Source organism: Ceratotherium simum, chromosome 32, assembly GCF_057802395.1.
Source record: "Ceratotherium simum simum isolate JZ-2026a chromosome 32, ASM5780239v1, whole genome shotgun sequence".
Taxonomy (NCBI): Eukaryota; Metazoa; Chordata; class Mammalia; order Perissodactyla; family Rhinocerotidae; genus Ceratotherium; species Ceratotherium simum.
In genome coordinates, this window is record NC_141931.1 from 7,875,285 (window position 1) to 7,896,768 (window position 21,484).

Consider the following 21,484-nt stretch of genomic DNA (forward strand, 5'->3'; position numbering starts at 1 on the left):
GCCTGGCTAAGGGTTTGTCGATTTTGTTTATCTTCTCGAAGAACCAACTCTTTGTTTCATTAATCCTTTCTACTGTTTTTTTGGTCTCAATTTCATTTATTTCTGCTCTGATTTTTATTATTTCTCTCCTTCTGCTGGCTTTGGGCTTTGTTTGTTCTTCTTTTTCTAGTTCTGTTAGGTGTAATTTAAGGTTGCCTATTAGGGCTTTTTCTTGTTTGTTCAGGTGGGCTTGTATCGCTATGAGTTTCCCTCTCAGGAACGCTTTTGCTGCATCCCATATGGTTTGATATGGCATGTTATCATTTTCGTTTGTTTCCAGATAGTTTTTGATTTCTCCTTTAATTTCATCAATGATCCATTGGTTGTTCAGTAGCATGTTGTTTAATCTCCACGTTTTTGTCACTTTCCCAGGTTTTTTTTCATGGTTCATTTCCAGTTTCATAGCCTTATGGTCTGAAAAGATGCTTGTTATGATTTCAGTCTTCTTAAATTTATTGAGGCTTGCTTTGTTTCCCAACATATGGTCTATCCTAGAGAATGTTCCATGCGCGCTTGAGAAGAATGTGTAGTCAGCTGTTTTTGGATGGAGTGCTCTGTATATGTCTACTAGGTCCATCTCGTCCAGTTTTTCATTTAAGTCTAATATTTCTTTATTAACTTTTTGTCTGGATGATCTATCCATTGCTGTAAGTGGGGTGTTAAGATCCCCTACTATTATTGTGTTGTTGTTGATTTCTCCCTTTAGGTTTGTTAATAGTTGCTTTATGTACATTGGTGCTCCTATGTTGGGTGCATATATATTTATAAGTGATATGTCTTCTTGATGTAGTGTCCCTTTTATCATTATATATTTCCCTTCTTTGTCTTTCTTAACCTGTTTTATCTTGAAGTCTACTTTGTCTGATATGAGTATGGCAACACCTGCTTTCTTTTGTTTGCCATTAGCTTGGAGTATTGTCTTCCATCCTTTCACTCTGAGCCTGTGCTTGTCTTTAGTGCTAAGATGTGTTTCCTGAAGGCAGCATATTGTTGGGTCTTGCTTTTTAATCCATCCTGCCACTCTGTATCTTTTGATTGGAGAGTTCAATCCGTTTACATTTAGGGTAATTATTGATATATGAGGGCTTAATGTTGCTGTTTTGTCACTTATTTTCTGGTTCTTTCGCATTTCCTTTGTTTCTTGTCCCATTTGTTTTGGACTGCAAATTCAGTTTGGTTGTTCTGTCTTATGATTCTTCTAGTTCTCTCTTTGTTTATCATATGTGGTTTTGCTTTGATTATTTGTTTAGTGGTTACCTTGAGGTTTGTGTAAAAAATCTTGTGTATGAGATAGTCCATTATCTGATGGCCTCCTATTTCCTTATACTAAGTCAATTCAGTCACTTTCCTCTTCCCCTTCTAAGTTGTTCTTGTTATACCTTATTCTATCTTGTGTTGTGGCTGTGTGTTTACAGTGATGAGGTTAAATTTATTTTTGGTGAATTTCTTCCTTTGATCTTTGAGGTTAGTATTTAAGTGGTTGCTAACCTACTCCGGTAAAGATCTACTATTTCTCTGATTTTGTCTACCTACTTTTCTCCTTCCTCCAAGCTTTGTGTTCCCTTTCTCTTCTTTTTTTCAGGCCTGAGGGCCTTCTTGAGTATTTCTTGTAGTGGGGGTCTCGTGGCCATGAACTCCCTTAGCTTTTCTTTATCTGGGAGAGTTACTATTTCTCCATCATATTTGAAGGATATTTTTGCTGGATAGAGTATTCTTGGCTGAAAGTTTTTGTCTTTCAGTATTTTGAATATATCATTCCAGTCTCTTCTAGCCTGAAAAGTTTCTGTTGAGAAATCCGCTGAGAGCCTGATGGGAGTTCCTTTGTACGTTATTTTTTGTTTTTGTCTAGCTGCCCTTAATATTGTTTCTTTGTCGTTGACCCTGGCTAGCCTTACCACTAGGTGTCGTGGTGAAGGCCTTTGTCTGTTAATATATATAGGTGTCCTGTTGGCTTCGCTTACTGGTATTTCCTGCTCCTTCCCCAGATTTGGAAAATTCTCAGCTATTGTTTCCTTGAATAGGCTCTCTGTTCCTCTTTCCCTCTCCTCTCCCTCAGGAATACCTATAATTCTTATGTTACATTTTCTAATAGAGTCAGATATTTCTCGGAGTCTTTCTTCATTTCTTTTTAGTCTTAGTTCTCTCTCCTCTTCCATCTGGAGTATATCTGTATTCCTATCCTCTAAAGTACTAATTCTTGCCTCCATATTGTCAGCTCTGTTCTTTAAAGATTCCAGATTCTCCTTTATCTCCTCCATTGTGTTCTTCATCTCCATCAGCACTGATAGGTTTTTCTTTATGATTTCAATCTCTTTTGTGAAGAAACTCCTAATCTCATTGAATTGTTTGTCTGTATTGTCTCGTATTTCGTTGAGTGTTTTTATGATAGCTATTTTGAAATCTCTGTCATTTAGTTTATGGATTTCTGTGTCTTCGGGGTTGATTTCTGGGTGCTTGTCATTTTGTTTCTGGTCTGGTGATTTCATATATTTTTGCATTGTGGTTCCTGTGTTGGTTTTGTTTTTCCTCATCCTGGAAGTCTTTGGTTGCAATTTCCACCTGCCGCCACTGTCTGGTGGTAAAGGGCTGTGTAGTCTAAGCCCCCTGCGCTCTGCCCCGGTTTTTCTGCTGCGATCCGCAGTTTTGTTTTTTTTTTTCCCGCTGCGATCCACGGGTCCAGTCTTTTGATCAGGTCTGCCTGGGATCGCTAGGTCTGGTCTGGTCGGTTGAGCTGCAGAGTCCGGGTTGCGGGGAGGGGGGAGCTCTCTCTTTTACCCTCTGGGTCCCTGACGTGGGAGGCTTCTCGATTGCCCCTCTTTATTGGCTCTCTGGGGTGCTCAGATGTTGATGGTAGCCCTGTGGCTCCTCTGAGTCCTCTGTGCGGGAGTTTCCCACTGGCTGAGAGAGTCCGAAGAGCCACGGTTTCCCTGCCGAAGGCCGCCCCTCCCCCCTCCCTGGGAGCCACGCGGACTGGGATCGCTGATCTGATGAGGGGGGAGCGGAGTTCTCCTTACCTCTCCCCACTTCCTCTGGGGGCCCAGCATGTTCCGCTCTCAGATGTGCGGCAGTGTGGATCCTTCCGCTCTAGGTTTTCACTGTCTGGGATTCCGTTGTTGGTCTGTGACTGTTGCTTTTGTTGTATCTTGTCGGGGGAAGAGTTCACGGGAAAGCTCACTCCGCCATGATGCTGACGTCACTCTCCAAGAAACACATTTAAATAGACTTTGAAGGATTTGTTAGTCTTTATGTTTCTTGTAATGGAAGACAAGAGGATCATTTTTTTTATTTACTTTTTTGGTCAGCTAACAGAAATCCCATAGCAAAAATCCTGGGCTTGGATTATGATACAATGAAAGAAGACTCATCTACATTAAATATTCTTGATAAAATTATCAAAGATGGTGATCCTGAAAGCGAGATTAAGATGAAGGTTGCCATGCTGCTTAAGCAACTGGATCTGCACCTACTCAATCATTCTCTAAAACATATTTCATTGTGAGTTCTTTTTAAAAAACACCTCTAAAAATTAGTTACAAAAAGTGCTTTCACTTATAGAAAAAACCCAAGAAAAATAAAGTATGGAGGTTATTGCTATTGATTTAACATTAAATTTTATTGGAATAAAATTTTGGTTTATTGCACGGATATTTCTGCTTCTAAAAATTAAAGTTTGCAGTTAACATGGCTAAAACATTCTAGTGGAGTTGCATCTGATTCTGAAGACATTAAGTAACCTTGTTATTTTCGAAGTCTCTTGAGACTATTAGATAAGTTATTAAATATCACGTCGAGTTTGTAAGGTTTAAAACTTGTTCCTTTTTGTAGTCTTTTCTAGTATTACAGTATTATCAAGAAATGAAGTGAATCCTTAAATGAGTATATTTAATGTTGCATTAACCATGAGTCACTAATTTCTTGACATTTTGACAGTTATAAGATTGTAACCTGGCTAAAATTAACTACAATTTTGTTGTTGGTTTATAATTTAACTGCAATTTTAATTACCAAAAAAGATATTCCCCCTGATATAATGGAATGTTTTCACGTGTTTTCCATAGATTCTGTTTTAAAGTACGTAAAATGAATTTCTAAACATGTATTTCAGGGAAATACGTTTAAATCCAGCGACTCTTAAGAATGATATAGAGCTGCTCAAACGTTTCTCAGGAAAAGGAGAAGAAACAGTTTTGGAATCTATCGACTATACCTCAGGTTTGTATCTTCTCAGATTCATTTTGTGTTGTTTATATTTTCATAGTTATATTTTCAAAATACTTCAATAGCTACAATAGAATTGAATATTTAAGAAAATGAAAACTTAAAATTTCAATAATGTTTATTTTTTTTTAAGCCAACATATTTTACAAAACTCTAAAGTGATTGATAATTGGTTTCAGATTATGAATTTTCAAATGGATGTCGAGCCCCACCTTGGAGACAAATTCACGGGGAGATTTGTTATGTGCTGGTGAAACCACACGATGTTGAAACTTTGTGTGTTACTTGTAGCTCAGAAGGAGTATTTTTGAATGGTGTAAGTAATTTTTTTAAAAACAGTATTGACTTTGGTCCTTAACTTGGCCTCTGTAAATGCAGGCTCGTCTCCAGGATTGAATCTCAATGACCATAGAAAATGAAATACTGTTCTGTGGGATTGAAGCAGATCCCTTTGCTATGTGTTTGCCGGGCCAATCCCGGGTTGTCTCAGAATTAGCCCCAGTGTTCCTCCTTGCAGATCATTAAGTCAGTCTTCTAAGAAATGGCCTTCAAAGGGACCCATTCCACTTTATAAAATGAAAACCTCTTTAACATAATCCGTTACACAAGTATTAAGGGAAAGAAAAGGCGAAAAAGAAGCACCGAGGTAACACAGAAGCAATAACTACAGCTTCTGCCCTAAGAGTTGAAGAAACGTAGAGAAGAGGAGGGTTGTCACAACGTGGAGGCCTGGGGGAAGTGCCCCCTGAAGCTGGGACCCAGATGTCCGGGGAGGGGCCACTGCCTGGCTGTTCTGGTACCTTAGGATCTCAGAGCAGGGGGCCCCCACAGAACTGGGACCCACACCTCTGAGGAATGGTCATTTCCAGGCTCTCCTGGTCCCCTCGGAGCACAGGTGGTCTCCATGAAACTGGGACCCAGAGCTCTGAGGAGTGGGCGCTGGCCAGTTAGTATCGGTACCTCAGGAGCTCAGAGGAGGATCTTTGCAGAACTGGCGGAGCTGAGAGCCAGACCTTAGAAGATGGAGCCCTGGTTGGCTGATGCTGGTATTTCTGAGGGGGCATGATGAGCCTGGTTCAGGGACTATAGGAAAAAAAAGCAAACCTGGGAACTGGAAGCAACTGTTGCTACTGGAAGCAACTGCCACTGCCAGGGCCGAGGGGCCGTTACTGGGGCGACTGTAGCAGGAACAGAGCACAAACAGGAGGGAGCGTGTCCCTCCTCCCTCTTCCAGACTTGCAGTCTTCCTGTCACTCCCTGCTGACTGAAGCTCACCTAACCTGGCAAAGGAGAAACACAGTTTTCCAGATTCCTAGCCCAAGTATCACAAAGCAGAGTGGGGATGGGTGGGCTTCCAGCCGAGAGAGAAACGGCACATAGCCTTCTGAATCTAACATATGAAAACACTTGATTTTTAGTCTCATACCTGTTCACTGAACCTCCTAGAAGGAGCTCAGCTTGCTCCTCTGCAGCACGCTGTCCTTGGTGTCTTCAATGTAAATTTGGGACTCAGAAGCCAACTTCTGCAGGGAGGACCTGAATCCTTAATGGGGACCCAGCTGTCACAGGGGACTGCTTGGGCAGTTGTCACACCTTAGCTTGGGTTGGTATCGAAATACGGGTGCCGCTTTCTTGAGATTACTCGTAGGTATCTCCTCTGACACGCCTTTCTTGTCAGCCTGACGCTCCGCTTATTTCTGCATAGAGGAGGGGGACGACCGAAGTATGATTTTACTTTTGTTTTTTTTTTGATATTTTAGAAAAGTGAAATCACCAGCTAGCACATAAGAGATTACAAAAAGGAATGATTTTCTTTGACCTCCTAGGGTAGGTCAAGGAGCCTTTGTTTCTGTCAAAGGTTGTCGATCAATATACAAATTTATTTGGTATGGGAACATCTAAGTAGTCCTCTCAGTTTAAAAAAATAAAAGACAAGGAACATGAAACTATTCAGTAGGGCCGGCCCCGTGGCTTAGCAGTTAAGTGAGTGCGCTCTGCTGCTGGCGGCCCGGGTTTGGATCCCGGGCGCACACCGACGCACCGCTTCTCCGGCCATGCTGAGGCCGCGTCCCACATACAGCAACTAGAAGGATGTGCAGCTATGTCATACAACTATCTACTGGGGCTTTGGGGGAAAAAATAAATAAATAAAATTATAAAAAAAAATAAACTATTCAGTAATTACAACAAAATGTATAACACACTACAATTATGTGTGTGTGTGTATATATATATAGTACAATTATATACACACTATAGTTATGTGTGTTTATTTATTGGTTAGGGGAGAATAACAGGAGAATGGAAGGGAAAGAGACAAAAGGGAAGAGAGAGGCAGAGGGTGGAGGACAGATGGTTACACAGAGATCATAACCCTAGAGCAGCCGTGCTACACACACAATAGCAGAGTGTGACAAAGAGAAACAGGCTTTTCTGTGGCGACATTCTAATCTTGAGGCCTTTTATGACTTCATCAAAGGTTCTTGAAGTCATAATGCATTTCTACATTGGAGGACTGCAGAGGAAAGGAAGCTCTCAGTTCTCTGCTGAATAGCAGAGCGCCCCAGGTGCATATGGGAGGGACCCAGTAAGGGCTTGCTGAATGAATGAATGAATGAATGAATGAATAACATTAAGTTAAGGGGGAAAGGATTTGCCTATACATTTCATGTATAAAGACTACCACATGGATCTTTTAGAGAAGAAAACAATACGTGGGCTTGGGTTGTGATGTGTTGGTTGGGATCTTATATTGCTATTACATTCATAATAGCACCAAACTTTTTCTCCCCAAGGGCAAAACAGATGATGAGGGGGAAATTAACTATGAGAGAAAAGGTGCAGTTTATAAAGACCTCGTCACATTTTTAAGAGAAAAATCAGCAAAATTTTCAGAAAATATGTCTAAACAAGTAAGTTTTATAGTCTCTTTTAAACTTGCATAACATTACTTGATTACAACTTGTATAGTATAAAAAAATCAACATAATTCTGCCTATTTTGGACACTGCTTTTAATAGACTATTTTTCACAATATAATATAAATAAAATTAATTAATTATAGTAATAATATGAGTAATATAATATGTTAAAATTAATTAAAAATTCCCCAATTGTAAACATTATGTTGTAAATGTAGTACTTTAAGAATGTTTCTGATCTTCCTTACGTGATAGGTGTAATATTTCAAATTGCTTTCTAAATAGGGCTTTTTCATCTTCCCTTTTGAGTTAGTAACACTAGGAACAATGGACTCAGCCCTGTTAATGAAGCCTAGATGTTTCGATTATTTTTATCCTTTCTGGGCATCCCATGATTACTACTGAATTGGATTGTCTTAGTAAGCGTGTGAGCTGCATGTGCACAAGAACGGTGCTTCTTTTGTGTCTTTCATGGCTTTTGAAATAGTGCTGGACAAAGAAATCAGTCAATATAATATTTTACGAAATGAATTTTGGTTAAAGCTGATGTGGGTAAGAAACGATACGCAAGGAGTACTCACGTGACACACTTAACCTCCAGGCTGCTTCTCAAGCAGACGTCAGTTCCACGGATCCCACGTGAGATAATTTATCAGGTCCCCTGCCGCTTCTGGAGTGCTCCGGATTTTGCTAGACCACTGCTGCTCTTGTCCTGGCACTTCTCTTTGTCATCATCCTGTGAATTCTTTGTGTCTCTTGGTGTTGGATCACCTGTTTCCTGGACTTCAGTTTTCCTTTGTTGTTGTTATTATTGTAGTAAAATATAGTCATAAGACATAAAATTAGCCATTTTAAGTGTATCATTCAGTGGCATTAATTACATTCACAATGTTGTGCAACCATTGCTACTGTCTATTTCCAGGTCTCTTTCATCATCCCAAACTAAAACTCTGTACCCATTAAGCAATAACCCCTCCCCTCTGCTCCTGGTAAATTCTAATCTACTTTCTGTCTCTATGAATTTGTCTATTCTAGATATTTCAGATAAGTGGAGTGATACAATATTTGTCCTTTTCTATTTGGCTTATTTCACTTAGTATAATGTTTTCATGGTTCATCCATGTTGTAGCATGTGTCAGCACTTCATTTTTATGGCTGAATAATATTCCATTTACATGTATACCACATTTTGTTTATCCATTCATCCATTGATGGACACGTGAGTTGTTTCCACCTTTTGGTTTATTGTGAAAAATGGTATGAATATTGACATACAGGTATATGTTTGAGTCCCTGTTTTCAATTATTTTGGGTATATACCTAGGAGTGGAATTTGTGGGTCATGTGGTAATTCTGTGTTTAACTTTTGGAGGAACTGCCAAATTGTTTCCACAACAGCTGAACCATTTTACATTCTTACCAATAATGTATGAGGATTCTAGTTTCTCCACATCTTCTCCAACACTTGTTATTTTCTGTGTGTATGTGTTATATTATAGACATCTTAGTAAGTGTGAAGTATGGTATCTCATTGTGGTTTTGATTTGCGTTTCCCTAATGATTAGTGATGTTGAACATATTTTCATGTGCTTATTGGCCATTTGTATATCTTCTTTGAAGAAATGTCTATTTAAGTCCTTTACCCATTTAAAAAATTGGGTTGTCTTTGTTGTTGAGTTGTAGGAGTTCTTTACATATTGTAGATATTAATCCCTTATCAGATAGAATATTTGCAAATATTTTCTCCCATTCTATGGGTTATCTTTTTACTCATCTTGATAGTGTCCTTTAATGCACAAAAGTTTTAAATTTTGATGAAGTTTAATTAATAATTTTTTGTTGTTGCCTGTGTTTTTATCATATTTAAGAAATCATTGTCAAATCCATGGTCATGAAGATTTGCTCCTTTGTTTTCTTCTAAGAATTTTGTAGTTTTAGTTCTTAAGTTTAGGTCTTTGATTGATTTTGAGTTAAGTTTTGTAAATGGTGTAAGGTAGGAGTCAAATTTCATTCTTTTACATGTGGATATCCAGTTTTCCCAGCACCGTTTACTGAAGAAATTGTTCTTTCCCTGTTGAGTGGCCTTGACACTCTTATTGAAAATCAATTGACTGTACATGTAAGGGTTTATTTTGGGGCTTACAATTCTATTCCATCAGTGTATATGTCTATCCTTACACCAGTCCCATACTGTTGTGATTACTTTAGCTTTGTAGTAGTTTTGAAATCAGAAGATGTGAGTCTTCAAACTTTGTTTTTGTTTTTCAGGACTGTTTTGGCTATTCAGGGTTTCCTGACTATCTATGTGAATTTTAGGCTTGGTTTTACCATTTCTGCAAAAAACACAATTGGGATTTTGATGTGGATTGTATTGAATCTGTAGATTGCTTTGTATAGCATTGTCATCTTAACAAAATTAAGTCTTCCAATCCATGAACATGGGTGTCTTTCCACTTGTCTTTGTCTTCTTTAATTTCCTTCAGCAGTGTTTTATAGTTTTCAGTGTGCAAATCTGCTTCCTTGTTTTTTTTTTTTTTTTTTTTTTTTTTGTGAGGAGATCAGCCCTGTGCTAACATCCGCCAATCCTCCTCTTTTTTTGCTGAGGAAGACGGCCCTGGGCTAACATCTGTGCCCATCTTCCTCCACTTTATATGGGACGCCGCCACAGCATGGCTTGCCAAGCAGTGCGTCGGTGCGCGCCCGGGATCCGAACCAGCGAACCCCGGGCCGCCGCAGCGGAGCGCGCGCACTTAACCACTTGCGCCACCGGGCCGGCCCCTCTGCTTCCTTGTTTAAATTTATTTGTTAATATTTTGTTCTTTTTGATGCCATTGTAAATGGAGTTGTTTACTTAATATCCTTTTTGATTGTTGGCTACTGGTCTATAGAAATACAGCTGATTTTTGAGTGTTAAACTCAGATCTGATTTTTGAGTGTTAAATTCAAAATTGAATCCTGCCCTTTTGCTGAATTCATTTATTAACTCATTTATTTTTTTTTGAGTCTTTTGGTTTTTCTACATATAAGGTCATGTCATCTGCAAAGAGATAGTTTTACTTCTTTCTTTCCAATTTGGATGTTTATTTATTGATTTTTCTTGCCTAATTACTGTGGGAAGAACTTTCAGGACTGTGTTGAAATAAGACAGTGAAAGCAGACTGTCTTATTCCTGATCTTTGGGGAGAAGCTTTCAGGCTTTCATCACTGAATATGATGTTGGCCGTGGCCTTTTCATATACGGTGTTTATCATGTTGAGGAAGCTTCTTTTTATTCAGTTTTCCTTGTCTTGGTGCACCCCATTATTTTGGTGGAGCTTCCTAAGTTAAAGAGGCACATAGGAGGGAAAAAATTGAGGGTTAGCATGTTTGAAAATATCTTTATTCTCTGTCAGTTGTTGTTTCTGTAATGATAGTTTGAAAATAATTTTCACTTAGAATTTTAAAGGCATATTTTCCTATGTGACCTGTTTGTTTTGGCTTTTCCCGTCTAACAGAGCCGTTAGAGTCTTCTCTTATTCCTAATGTTCTGTAATTTTCATGATGATATGGTTGGTGCTGGTTTTTGTTTGTTTTTCATTAATGATGATATAAGTCCTTCACAACTGGAAAATATTTTTTGTATTACATCTTGAATCATTTTTCTTCTCTGTTCTCTTGTTGAAACTTACTAGTTGGATGTTGGGCCTCTGAGATTGATCCTCTGATTTTCTTTTCTCTCACCCCCCCACCCCCGCCATCCCACTTTCTGCAAATATTTCTTTACTTTATCTTCCAAACATTGTAAATATCTTTAAAATTTAAGCTCTCATATTTTTAATATTTTGTTTTGGGATATTTATTTTTACAGATCATATGCTTTCATTTCTCTTGAGTAAAACTTAGGAGTGAAGTGGCAAGAAGTTAAACTACTGGTATATGGTAGTTGTGTGTTTAACTTTTTGAGCAACTGGTAAACTGCTTTCCAGAGTGGTTGTAATATTTTACATTCATGCTGGCAGTGTGTGAGAGTTTCAGTTCTTCCACATACTCGTCAGTAGTTGGTTTGGTCCGTCCTTTAATTTTAGACATTCTAATAGGGGGTGTACTGGTATCTCATTGAATTTTAATTTGCATTTCTTGAATGCATCCTTTCATATGCCATTCACAGATCTTAAGTGGTAAAGTGTCTATTCAGATCTTTTGCCTGGTTTTTTATTGGGTTGTTTGGTTTCTTATTACTGAGTTGTGAGAGATCTTTATATATATTTTTGGCTTATATATTCTGTCAGATATGTGATTTTTAAATATTTTCTCCCAGTTTGTGGCTTGTCATTTCATACTCCAAACAGGGTCTTTCAAAGAGCATATGTCCTCAATTTTTATGAAGTCTAATTTATTAATTTTTTTTGTATTGTTGTATCTAATAAAGGTTTGCTAAACCCAGCATCACAAAGATTTTCTCCAATGTTTTCTTATGGAAGATTTTAAATGTTAGATTTTACGTTTAGGTCTATGATCCATTTTAATTTATTTTTTGTTCATGATATGAGATATGGATCAAAGTTCTTCTTTTTTCTTTTGTATGTAGATGTCTAGTTGTTCTAGCACCTGTATTTGTTGATAAAACTATCCTTTCTCCACTGAATTGCCTTTATACCTTTGTCAAAAATCAATTGTCCATTTGTGTGGGTGTATTTATGTTTCATGAATCCATTTTCTATTTTTATACCAGTAGCACACTGTCTTGATTACTGTAGGTTTATAATAAATCTTGAAGTCAGGTAGTGTAAATCCTCCAATGTTCTTTTTCAAAGTTGTTTGGTTATTCTATGCCTTTTGCATGTCTGTTAGAATATTAGAGTCAGCTCGCCAATTTCTTCATAAAAAGCTTGAAGGAATTATGATTGAGATTGTGTTGAATCTATAGATCAATTTAGGGAGAAATGACATCTTAACAATATTGAAGTTTCCAATCCATCAACACAGTATGTTTCTCCATTTATTTAGGTCTTATTTAATTTCTGTCAGCAATGTTTTGTAACTTGTAGTACACAGGTCTTACACATCTCTTGTGAAACCTATCAAAGTATATTTGGGGGCTATTGTTAATAGTAGTTTTAAATTTTCAATTTCTGATTATTTGTTGCTGCTATATAAAAATGCACTTGATTTTTGTATGTTAATTTTATATCCTGAAACATTGCTAAACTCACTTATTAGTTCTAGTTTCTGGTTTGTAGATTCCAGAGGATTTTCTATGTACATGATCATATTGTCTGTGAATGATGATTTTACCCCTTCCTTTCCAATCTCAGTGCTTTTATGTCTTTTTCTTTCCTTAATGCACTAGCAGGAACCTCCAGTACAGAACTGAACAGAAGTGGTCTCTTGTTCCTGGTGGTAAAGGGAAAACTTTGTTTCTCACTGTTAAGTGTGATGTTAGCTGTGTGCTTTTCACAGATGAAATTTATAAGGTTGAGGAAGTTCCCCTCTATTTCAAGTTATTGAGATCTTTCCTTACGAATGGCTGTTGGATTTTATCAAATGGTATTTCTGTACCTATTGAGATAATCATGCGCTTTTTCTTTTTTAGTTTGTTAACATGGTGAATTACATTGATTTTCAAATGATCAACAAACCTTTCATTTCTGAGAGAAACTTCATTCATTCAGGGTATATTATCTTTTTAATATATTTTTGGATTTGATTTGTTAAGATGTTTTGCATCTGTATTTATAAGATTATTGATGGGTAATTTTCTTTAATCTTTGTCTGGTTTTGGTATCAGAGTAATACTGGACTTGTAGAATGAGTTGGGAAGTTCTGTGAGTTCGTGTAGAATTGATATTCTTTCTGTCTTAAATGTGTGTTAGAATTCACCAGCTAAGCCATCTGGGCCTGGATGGTTCTTTGTGGGAAAGTTTTTAACTGCAAGTTCAGTGTTTTGACTGGTTATAGGGCCATGCGGTTATCTATTTCTTCTTGAGGGGGCTTCTGGAGATCGTCTTTAAAAGAATTTGTCCATTTCATCCAAGTTGTTGAATTTATTGGCATAAACTTGCTCATAGTATTCTCTTATTAACCTTCTAATATCTGTAGAATCTGTAGCTATTGTTACTTCTCTCTTTCCTGATATTGATTATTGGTATTTTATTTTTTCTTGATCCATCTGGTTAGAGGTCTATCAATTTTCTCAATTTTTCTTGAAGAATTAGCTTTTGGTTTCATTGATTTTTCTCTGTTTTTCCTTTTTCTACTTCATGTTGGTATTTATTATTTCTTTTCTTCTTTTTACTTTGGGTTTCATTTACTCTTATTTTTCTAGTTTTTTTTTTCATTTTTATTATACATTTAATTTAATCTAGTCACATTTGCATTTATAGGCATTTTGATGACTTCAGATATGAATATTTTACTTGAAGCATATAAAACTAGAAGTCCTACACTAAAAATATTTACATTAGTTGAAAGAATTCTCTTAGATCTGCAGTTGTAGAGAAGCTGTATATGAATGCACAAGGACATTCGGGGCTATCTCCTGGTGCTAACACGTGAGCATCTCTCTGGGGGCAGGACAACGGTCAGATGTAAGGCGGTATCACTACCCTGTTCCCACCATAGTGGTTGACACTTTGGAGGTGCTTCTATTTTTACATCCTCCTGCTTATTTTGGGTTTATCTTGCTCTTCTTTTTCTAGTTTTTTAAGGTGGCAGCTTAAACTATTGATTTGAGACTTTTCCTCTTTTCTAATATAAGCATTTAATGCTATAAATTTCCCTCACAAAACTTCTTCAGTGGCCTACCATACATTTTGATATGTTGTATTTTCATTTTCATTCAGTTTTGTGCATTTAAAACAAATTTTCCTTGAGATTTCCTCTTTGGTTCATGGATTATTTAGAAGTATGCTGTTTAGTGTACAAGTATTTGGAGATTTTCCTATTATATTTCTGTTACTGATTGTTAGTTTGATTCCATTGTGGTCAGAGAACATGCTCTGAATAATTTTAATTCTTTTGAATTTGCTGAGGTTTGTTGATGACCCAGGATATAGTCCCTCTTGGTGTATGTCTTTAGATGCTTGAAAAGAATGTGTGTTCTCCTGTGCTGAGTGGAGTGTTCTATAAATGTGGATTAAAACGTGTGGTTTTGGTGTTGTAAGTTCTTCTATATTCTTGCTGATTGTTTATCAGTTGTTGAGAGAGGTGTGCTAAAGTCCTCCAACTACAATTGTGGATTTGTCTATTTCTCCTTTTAGTTTTGTTTTTGTATTTGTAGCTCTGCTTATGCATTTGGGATTGCTATGTCTTCTTGATGGATTGACCATTTTATCATTATGTAATGTCCCTCTCTGTCCTTGGTAATTTTCTTTTTTCTGAAATCTGCTTAATCTGATGTTAATATAGCCACTCCTGCTTTCTTTTAACTAATGTTCACATGGTATTTTCTTTTTTCCTCCTTTTACTTTCAAGTTACTTATTATATTTGAAGTTAGTTTCTTGTAGACAGTAAGTAGTTGAGTCATTTTTTAAATCCACTCCGTGAAGGTCTATTTGTTGATATATCTATTGGTGTGTTTAGAGCATTTACATTTAATTATTGATATATTAAGACTTAAGTCTGCAGTTTAGTTTTGTTTTCTGTTTGTTCTGTTTTTATTTTCCTGTTTCTTGTTTTTCTGTGGATTACTTGAACATCTTTTAGAATTCTATTTGATTTATCCATAGTGTTTTGAGTGTATCTCTTTGTATAGATTTTTTTGTGGATGCTGTACGTATTGTACTATATATTATACATATACAATTTATCATAACTTACTGGTTTGCCATTTTATCATTCTGAGTGAATATAGAAACCACATCTCTCTTTAAGTCACTTTACTCTCTCTCATTTATAATTGTCTTTATTTCCTCTACATATATTAGTAAGTATATGAGACAATAATTATAATTTTTGCTTGAACATTCAAACAACATTTAGAAAACACAAGAATGAAAGTCTTTTGTATTTACCCACACTTTTGTTTTTTTCTGTTGTTCTTTTCTTCCTTTCTGATGTTGCAAGTTTCCTTCTTTTATCATATCCTTTCTGTTTAAAAACTCTTTTTCCTTCAGGGTAGGTCTGTTGGTGACAAATGCTCTTAGTTTTTTTTCATCTGAGAACATCTTGATTTCCCATTCATTCTTGAAGAATATTTCCACTGGATGTAGTAATCTGGGTTGACAATTCTTTACTTTCAGCACTTGAAAAATGTTGTTCCGGTCCTTCTGGCCTCCATGGTTTCTCATGAGAAATCTGCTTTTATTTTAATTGTTTTTCCCTTATAGGTAAAATATCGTTTCTCTCTCATTGCTGTTAAGGATTTTCCTTGTCTTTAGTTTTATGGAGTTTGATTATTCTGTGTCGTGGCGTGGATTTCTTTGGGTTTATTCTGTTTAGGGTTTGCTCAACTTCTTGAATCTTAGATTTATATCTTTTTCCAAGTTTAGGAAAATTTCAGACATTCTTAAAATATATTTTCAGTCTGACCTTCTTTCTCCTCTCCTTCTGGTGCTCTGATGACATGACTTTTTGTTATGGTCCCACAGATCCTGAGACTCTGTTCATTTTTTTTTCAATCTGTTTTCTCTTTGTTGTTCAGATTGGGTAATTTCTATTGCTCTGTCTTCAGATTCATGGATTCTTTCCTCTGTCCTCTCCATCCTGTTACTGAGCCTATCCAATGAGTTTTTATTTTGGTTTGTAAATTTCAGTTTCAAAATTTCTATTTGGTTCTTCTTTATATCTTCTATTTGTTTGCTGAGACTTTCTAGTTTTTCATTTGTTTCAAGTCTCTGTAATTGCTCATTGAAGTGTTTTTGTGATGGCTGCTTCAAAATCATCTCAGATTATTCCAACATGCATTTCATCTTGGTCTAAGCATCTATTCATCATCCTTTCTTAATCTAGTTGTGATCTTCCTGGTTCTTGGCATGACGACTAATTTTTTATTCTGACTTGGACATTTTTGGCATTATGTTGTGAAACTTCAGATTTTATTTAAATGTTTTGTTTTAGAAGGCCATCTCTGACCTCTCACTGCTGGAGGTCTGGAGGTACTGCAAGGTGAGGGTGAAAGTCCAAGTTCGCCACCTAGTTTCCATTGGCATCCCTGGTGGTGTAGGGTGCTTCATTACCGCTAGGCAGGGATGGAAGTTCAGTTTCCCCACTAGGCCTCTGCTGCCACTACCCTGGCTAGGAGGGGGAGAGTACCTTATTACGTGCTTCCCGTTTAAGGGGCCTCCACTTAAATCTTGGGGGATGGGCCCATTACTGCCTGGAGGTGGTGATTTTACTGCATCTCTTGAGATGATCACATGTAGTCGTTACACTGATTTTTGAGTACTGAACTAACATTGAATCTTGGGATAAATCCCACTTGGTCACGATGTCTTACCCTGTTTGACATTGCTGGATGTAATTTGGTAATATTTTACTGAGGATTTTTGCATCTATATTCATGAAGGGTGTGGGTTCATGTTTATCTTTTAATGATTTTGTCTAGTTTTGGTATCTGGGTAATGTGGCCTCAAAAAATAATTGAGAAGTATTCACTACTTTTCTTCTTTCTGAAATTCTTCATGTAGACTGGGTATTATGTCTTTCTTAAATATTTGGTAGAATTTGCCAGTGAAGCCATCTGTACCTGGAGCTTTCTTTGTTGAAGGTTTTTTTATATTGAGAATTTGATTTCTTTAATAGATATAGAACTATTTAGATTTATATTTCTTGTTGAGCTTAGGTAGTTTGTATCTTGCAATGAATTTGTACATTTTATCTAATCTGTCTAATTTATTGGTATCAAGTACCACACTCTAGTATTATTCTTTAATGTCTGGAGGATCTGTATGATAACCACTTTTTTTTTTTTTTTGTGAGGAAGATCAGCACTGAGCTAACATCTGATGCCAATCCTCCCCTTTTTGCTGAGGAAGATTGGCCCTGAGCTAGCATCTGTGCCCATCTTCTTCTACTTTACATGGGACGCCGCCACAGCGTGGCTCTACGAGCAGTGCATCGGTGCGCACCCGGGATCCGAACCTGCGAACCCTGGGCCGCCGCAGCGGAGCGTGTGCACTTAACCGTTAACCGCTTGTGCCACCAGGCCTGCCCCAACTTTTAGTGTATTTGTATCTTTATATGTGAAGTGGTTTCTTTTAGACCACAAATAGTTGGATTTTCCTTTTTTATCCAATCTGATGATTTCTCTTTTAATTGAGATTTTTAAATCATTTTCATTTGAATGATTAGAGTTGAACCTAAATTTAGTGTCTTGCTAGTTGTTTTCTCTTTGTCCCATTTGTTCTTTGTTCTCTTTTTATGCCTCTTTTGAATTAATTGAGCTTTTAGAAATGATTCCATTTTATTTATGCTATTAGTTCATCAATTACACTTCTTTTTAAGAGTTTCTTAGTTGCTGCCCTAGGGCTTATAATATATATCTCTAATTTATCATGTCTGCCTTTAAATAATAGCATTCAATATCACAAATAGTTTAAGCACCTTACAACAGTATACATTGAATGCCTCTCCCTGTCCTTTGTGCTATTATTGTCATACATTTTACTTTTACATGCTGTTAACCCCTTGAAACATTGTTACATTTTTACTTTAGTCAATTATATTTTAAAACGTAAAAATAATACAGAAAGTCTTTTACATATATTTTCACCATTTCTACAGATTTTCATTTTTTCTTTGTAGATCCGTGTTTCTGTCTAGTATGATGTTCCTTCTGATTGAAGAACATCATTAACACTTCTCTAGCACAGGCCTTCTGGCAATGAAGTCTCTCATTTTTGTTCTTCTGTGAAAGTCTTTATTTTACCTTCATTTTTGAAAAATTTTTTTGTCTGGTATAGAATGTTGAGTTGACAGATTTGGGTTTTTTTTTTTTTCTTGCAATGCCCTAAAGATATAACTCCCTTTCCTTCCGGCTTGCATTGTTTCTGAAGAGAAGTCTCTTTTAATTGTTATGTTTCTTTGTCTATAACGTGTCTTTCATCTCTGGCTACCTGCAAGATGTTTTCTTTATCCTTGGTTTCCAGAATTTGAATATGACGTGTCCCAGTCACTATAGGGTTAGAGTTTAAGTTTTTCTAGTGGTGGTGAGGAGTGAGTAGGTCCACCTTGTTGTTGTATCTGTGTGTGCAGCAGTAGAGGTGCGAGCTTAGGAAGGTCACATTACTGTTAGTCTAACTCCAAGAGAGGCCTTGGTCCTGAAGTTGCCCTTATTCAATTTGTGTCGCTTAAGCAACTCAAGTTGGATGCGTCTGAGACTTCCTTTTCTGACTTTATCACCAGTGATAATTTTCAAATAGCTCTAGATAATTCAAAAGTGTTATCATTGTAAAAATTATTCTTAATTCTTCTTTCTAAAGGCGATTACCTTCAAGGAAGAACAGCAACAGCAAAAAGATCAGCCTAACGAGGAACCTAAGAAGGATGAAGCAGTCGCCTTTCATAAAGCTGTTACTGGTTCAGACAGAAGTACACTGGAGAAGAACCAAATTAATTTTGGGAAGAATCAAATGACCAAAAGATTAGAGCCAAGTTTAAACTGGAAAGCCACTGTTGATTTCAAAGAGTATGTAGACATTTGCATGATGGGTTTTCTGAAATATCTTCAGTAACCACAAATTTGCCTAATTTTGGGGGGCCAGCCCTGTGGCTTAGTGGTTAAGTGCGCGCTCTCCGCTGCTGGCGGCCCAGGTTCAGATTCCGGGCGCGCACCGACGCACCGCTTCTCTGGCCATGCTGAGGCGGCGTCCCACATACAGCAACTAGAAGGATGTGCAACTATGACATACAACTATCTCCTGGGGCTTTGGGGAGAAAAAGGGAAAACAAAAGGAGGAGGATTGGCAATAGATGTTAGCTCAGGTCCAGTCTTGCTCAGCAAAAAGACGAGGATTGGCATGGATGTTAGCTCAGGGCTGATCTTCCTCACCAAAAAAAAAAAAAAAAAAATTTTGCCTAATTTTTCACATAACTTTATTTCATGGTAGAAAAACAGAGAGTAGATATTTACACCTCTCTCCATGATATAAGTTGATTCTTTCCTGCTCCTCTTCATATTCCAAGCAGGAAGATTTGACATCACCTGGGTTTGTGTGTAGAGCACCGTGATGGGAAGGGAAGAATCCCACTTCACTTTCATGTAGTTGGTGAGTCAGGGCAAAGAACATGTGAAGAAGATGATGAAACACATGGGGAAATCCCATGGGAAGTGAAAACAGAGTGGTAGGGACCTGATTAAGTAAGTGTTAGGAGAATTTGGATTAAAATTGTGTGATTAAAATTATGTGGAATTAATTAGGGAAACATTCATAGAAATCACGTCTTGTCTATTAACAGAACTTTAGTAAATACACTAAAAATGTTAGAGCCTCAAAGATATTATCAAGCCTAAGTGAAGTGGACACTGGTTTGATGAATGTCTGAAATATATAAGACTAGTTCCATTTAGGACCCTCTGTAAGTAGGTACCGAAGCAAATATTAAGGGCCAGTGTTACGTAAATGCCGAGGCAGTCAGAGGTGCCTAGAGCACTTTTTAAAGATTTAGCAAATAGGCTTACAAGTTTCAGCCTACTTTTAATGCTCTATGTTGTCACTTGATTGGGTTAAGAACTGGCTCCCAGCTGTTCACACAGGAACCTCACCTGTAGGGATTCTGAAAACCAGGGGGTGATTGCTTTTTGGAAGCAAACCCAGAGAGCTCACGGAAGGAAAGAGTCCTGTAGAACGGGGAGACATGCTTGCTCCTCTAATGCTCATTGATTTTGGGGTGTTTGACCTTGGTGACCCTATTTGAAAGAGTGAGTCTGAAAATGACAAATGTATGGGCTACACTGTTAACTGGGAGGTGAATTTTAAACTACTGGTTTTTCCATGTGCTTATTTTTTTCAATTAAGAATTTACTTAAGTATTTAATGAAAACCCAGTATGTGCCAAGGACTATGCCAAGGCTGGGAATGCTGGAAAACCAGACACAGGCCCTGCTGCTATGTTGGGTGGGGAAGGTAAGAAAATAGGCAACTTTAATCCGGGGCAGTAAGCACCGAGAATAGAAGACACGCAGTGAAGGACTTACGATGGCAGCCTGGGAAGACCTGTTCCTAGTACAAAGAGATACTGTGCAAAACATTTCTTCATTGTCTGAAATGCATGGGTGTGCCTGAAGGACAAAAGGACGTCTCAGTTGTCAGATAAGGCTGGAACTCATAGTCATTCTTTGTGTCAGAAAACACATCATTTGGGTGCATGAAAATGATGGACTATTTGTATACGTTTCTATTTTTAATTTCCCATTAATCAGCATAAAGTAATTAATACAGTTAATATTTTTTTAGGCGCAGAAACTTAGTAAGAGACACTCAAGAGGAAAAACATGGAGGAAGACTTGAAAAGTCAAGACCATCTGTTTCACCTGGAAAAGCACAGTTAGTTCGGTATGTTGCTGTTGATGTGACCAGTTGTTTACAGCCAGCCCTTGCACTATGGGCTAGAGAATGCTAATTAATGGTGTTCTTAGTATTATATTAGAGTCCCAAGGTGTCTATATTGACAGTTACTAGGAATGTGGTAAAAATGGTAATAGTGGATTTCTTTAAATATATTTACAAGATATCCTTTTAATGAAGAGTGACTTGAAATGCAGAGATCTACCGGTATTAGTTAACTATGAAAATGAATGTATTTAATGCAAAGAGTAGTGAACTAAGTGATAGCAAAACTGGGCTCTTAGCTGATCTCTTGCCTCTGAACAATTGTGTCAGAGCAAAGTGAAGTCACCTTTCTGGGCCTCACTTTACTGATCACCAATGGCTCTGGCAATTCTAAAGTGATGTATGTTATTTCTCATTAAAACAGCCATTAATAGAAGGCTAACTAGTACACTTCTTACCTGATTTTCAGTTTGACAACCGAAGTGACATATTTGGAAGAGAAGGGTTAGCCACTTTTATTAGAGAGTTTTAGAGTGGTGGTGGGAAGAAATGGAGGAAATTTCACATTATAAAGTTTGCACACATGGCAAAAAAAAAGACACTACCACATTTATGCTGTTTTTGAGGGATTTAATATATTCAATTTGTTTGACAATTTTTTCTTTTACTTTTTATTTTGAACTAATTATGGATTCACAGGAAGTTGCAGAGATAGTGCAGAGAGGTCTCATACACCCTTCACCTAGCCTCCCCCAGTGATTGCATCTTGCATAACTATAGCACAATATCAAAACCAGGAGATTAAGATTGGTACAACGTTTATGCATAGTTCCATG

The 21,484-nt window shown here is 37.2% G+C and overlaps 1 protein-coding gene across 2 annotated transcripts in view; it reads left to right on the forward strand.

Annotated features, from left to right (window-relative positions):
• The window catches only part of ODAD2 (outer dynein arm docking complex subunit 2), a 181,530-nt gene that overhangs the window by 12,686 nt on the left and 147,360 nt on the right, over nt 1–21,484 (forward strand). The window contains exons 4-9 of one of the 2 annotated variants that reach the window (XM_004425263.3): nt 3,342–3,534; nt 4,145–4,251; nt 4,437–4,573; nt 7,053–7,169; nt 18,579–18,784; nt 20,553–20,651. In XM_004425263.3, the coding sequence (XP_004425320.1) occupies nt 3,342–3,534; nt 4,145–4,251; nt 4,437–4,573; nt 7,053–7,169; nt 18,579–18,784; nt 20,553–20,651 (859 nt within the window). The remainder of the gene's footprint in view (nt 1–3,341; nt 3,535–4,144; nt 4,252–4,436; nt 4,574–7,052; nt 7,170–18,578; nt 18,785–20,552; nt 20,652–21,484) is intronic. The other variant, XM_087420714.1, reaches the window with a different exon arrangement.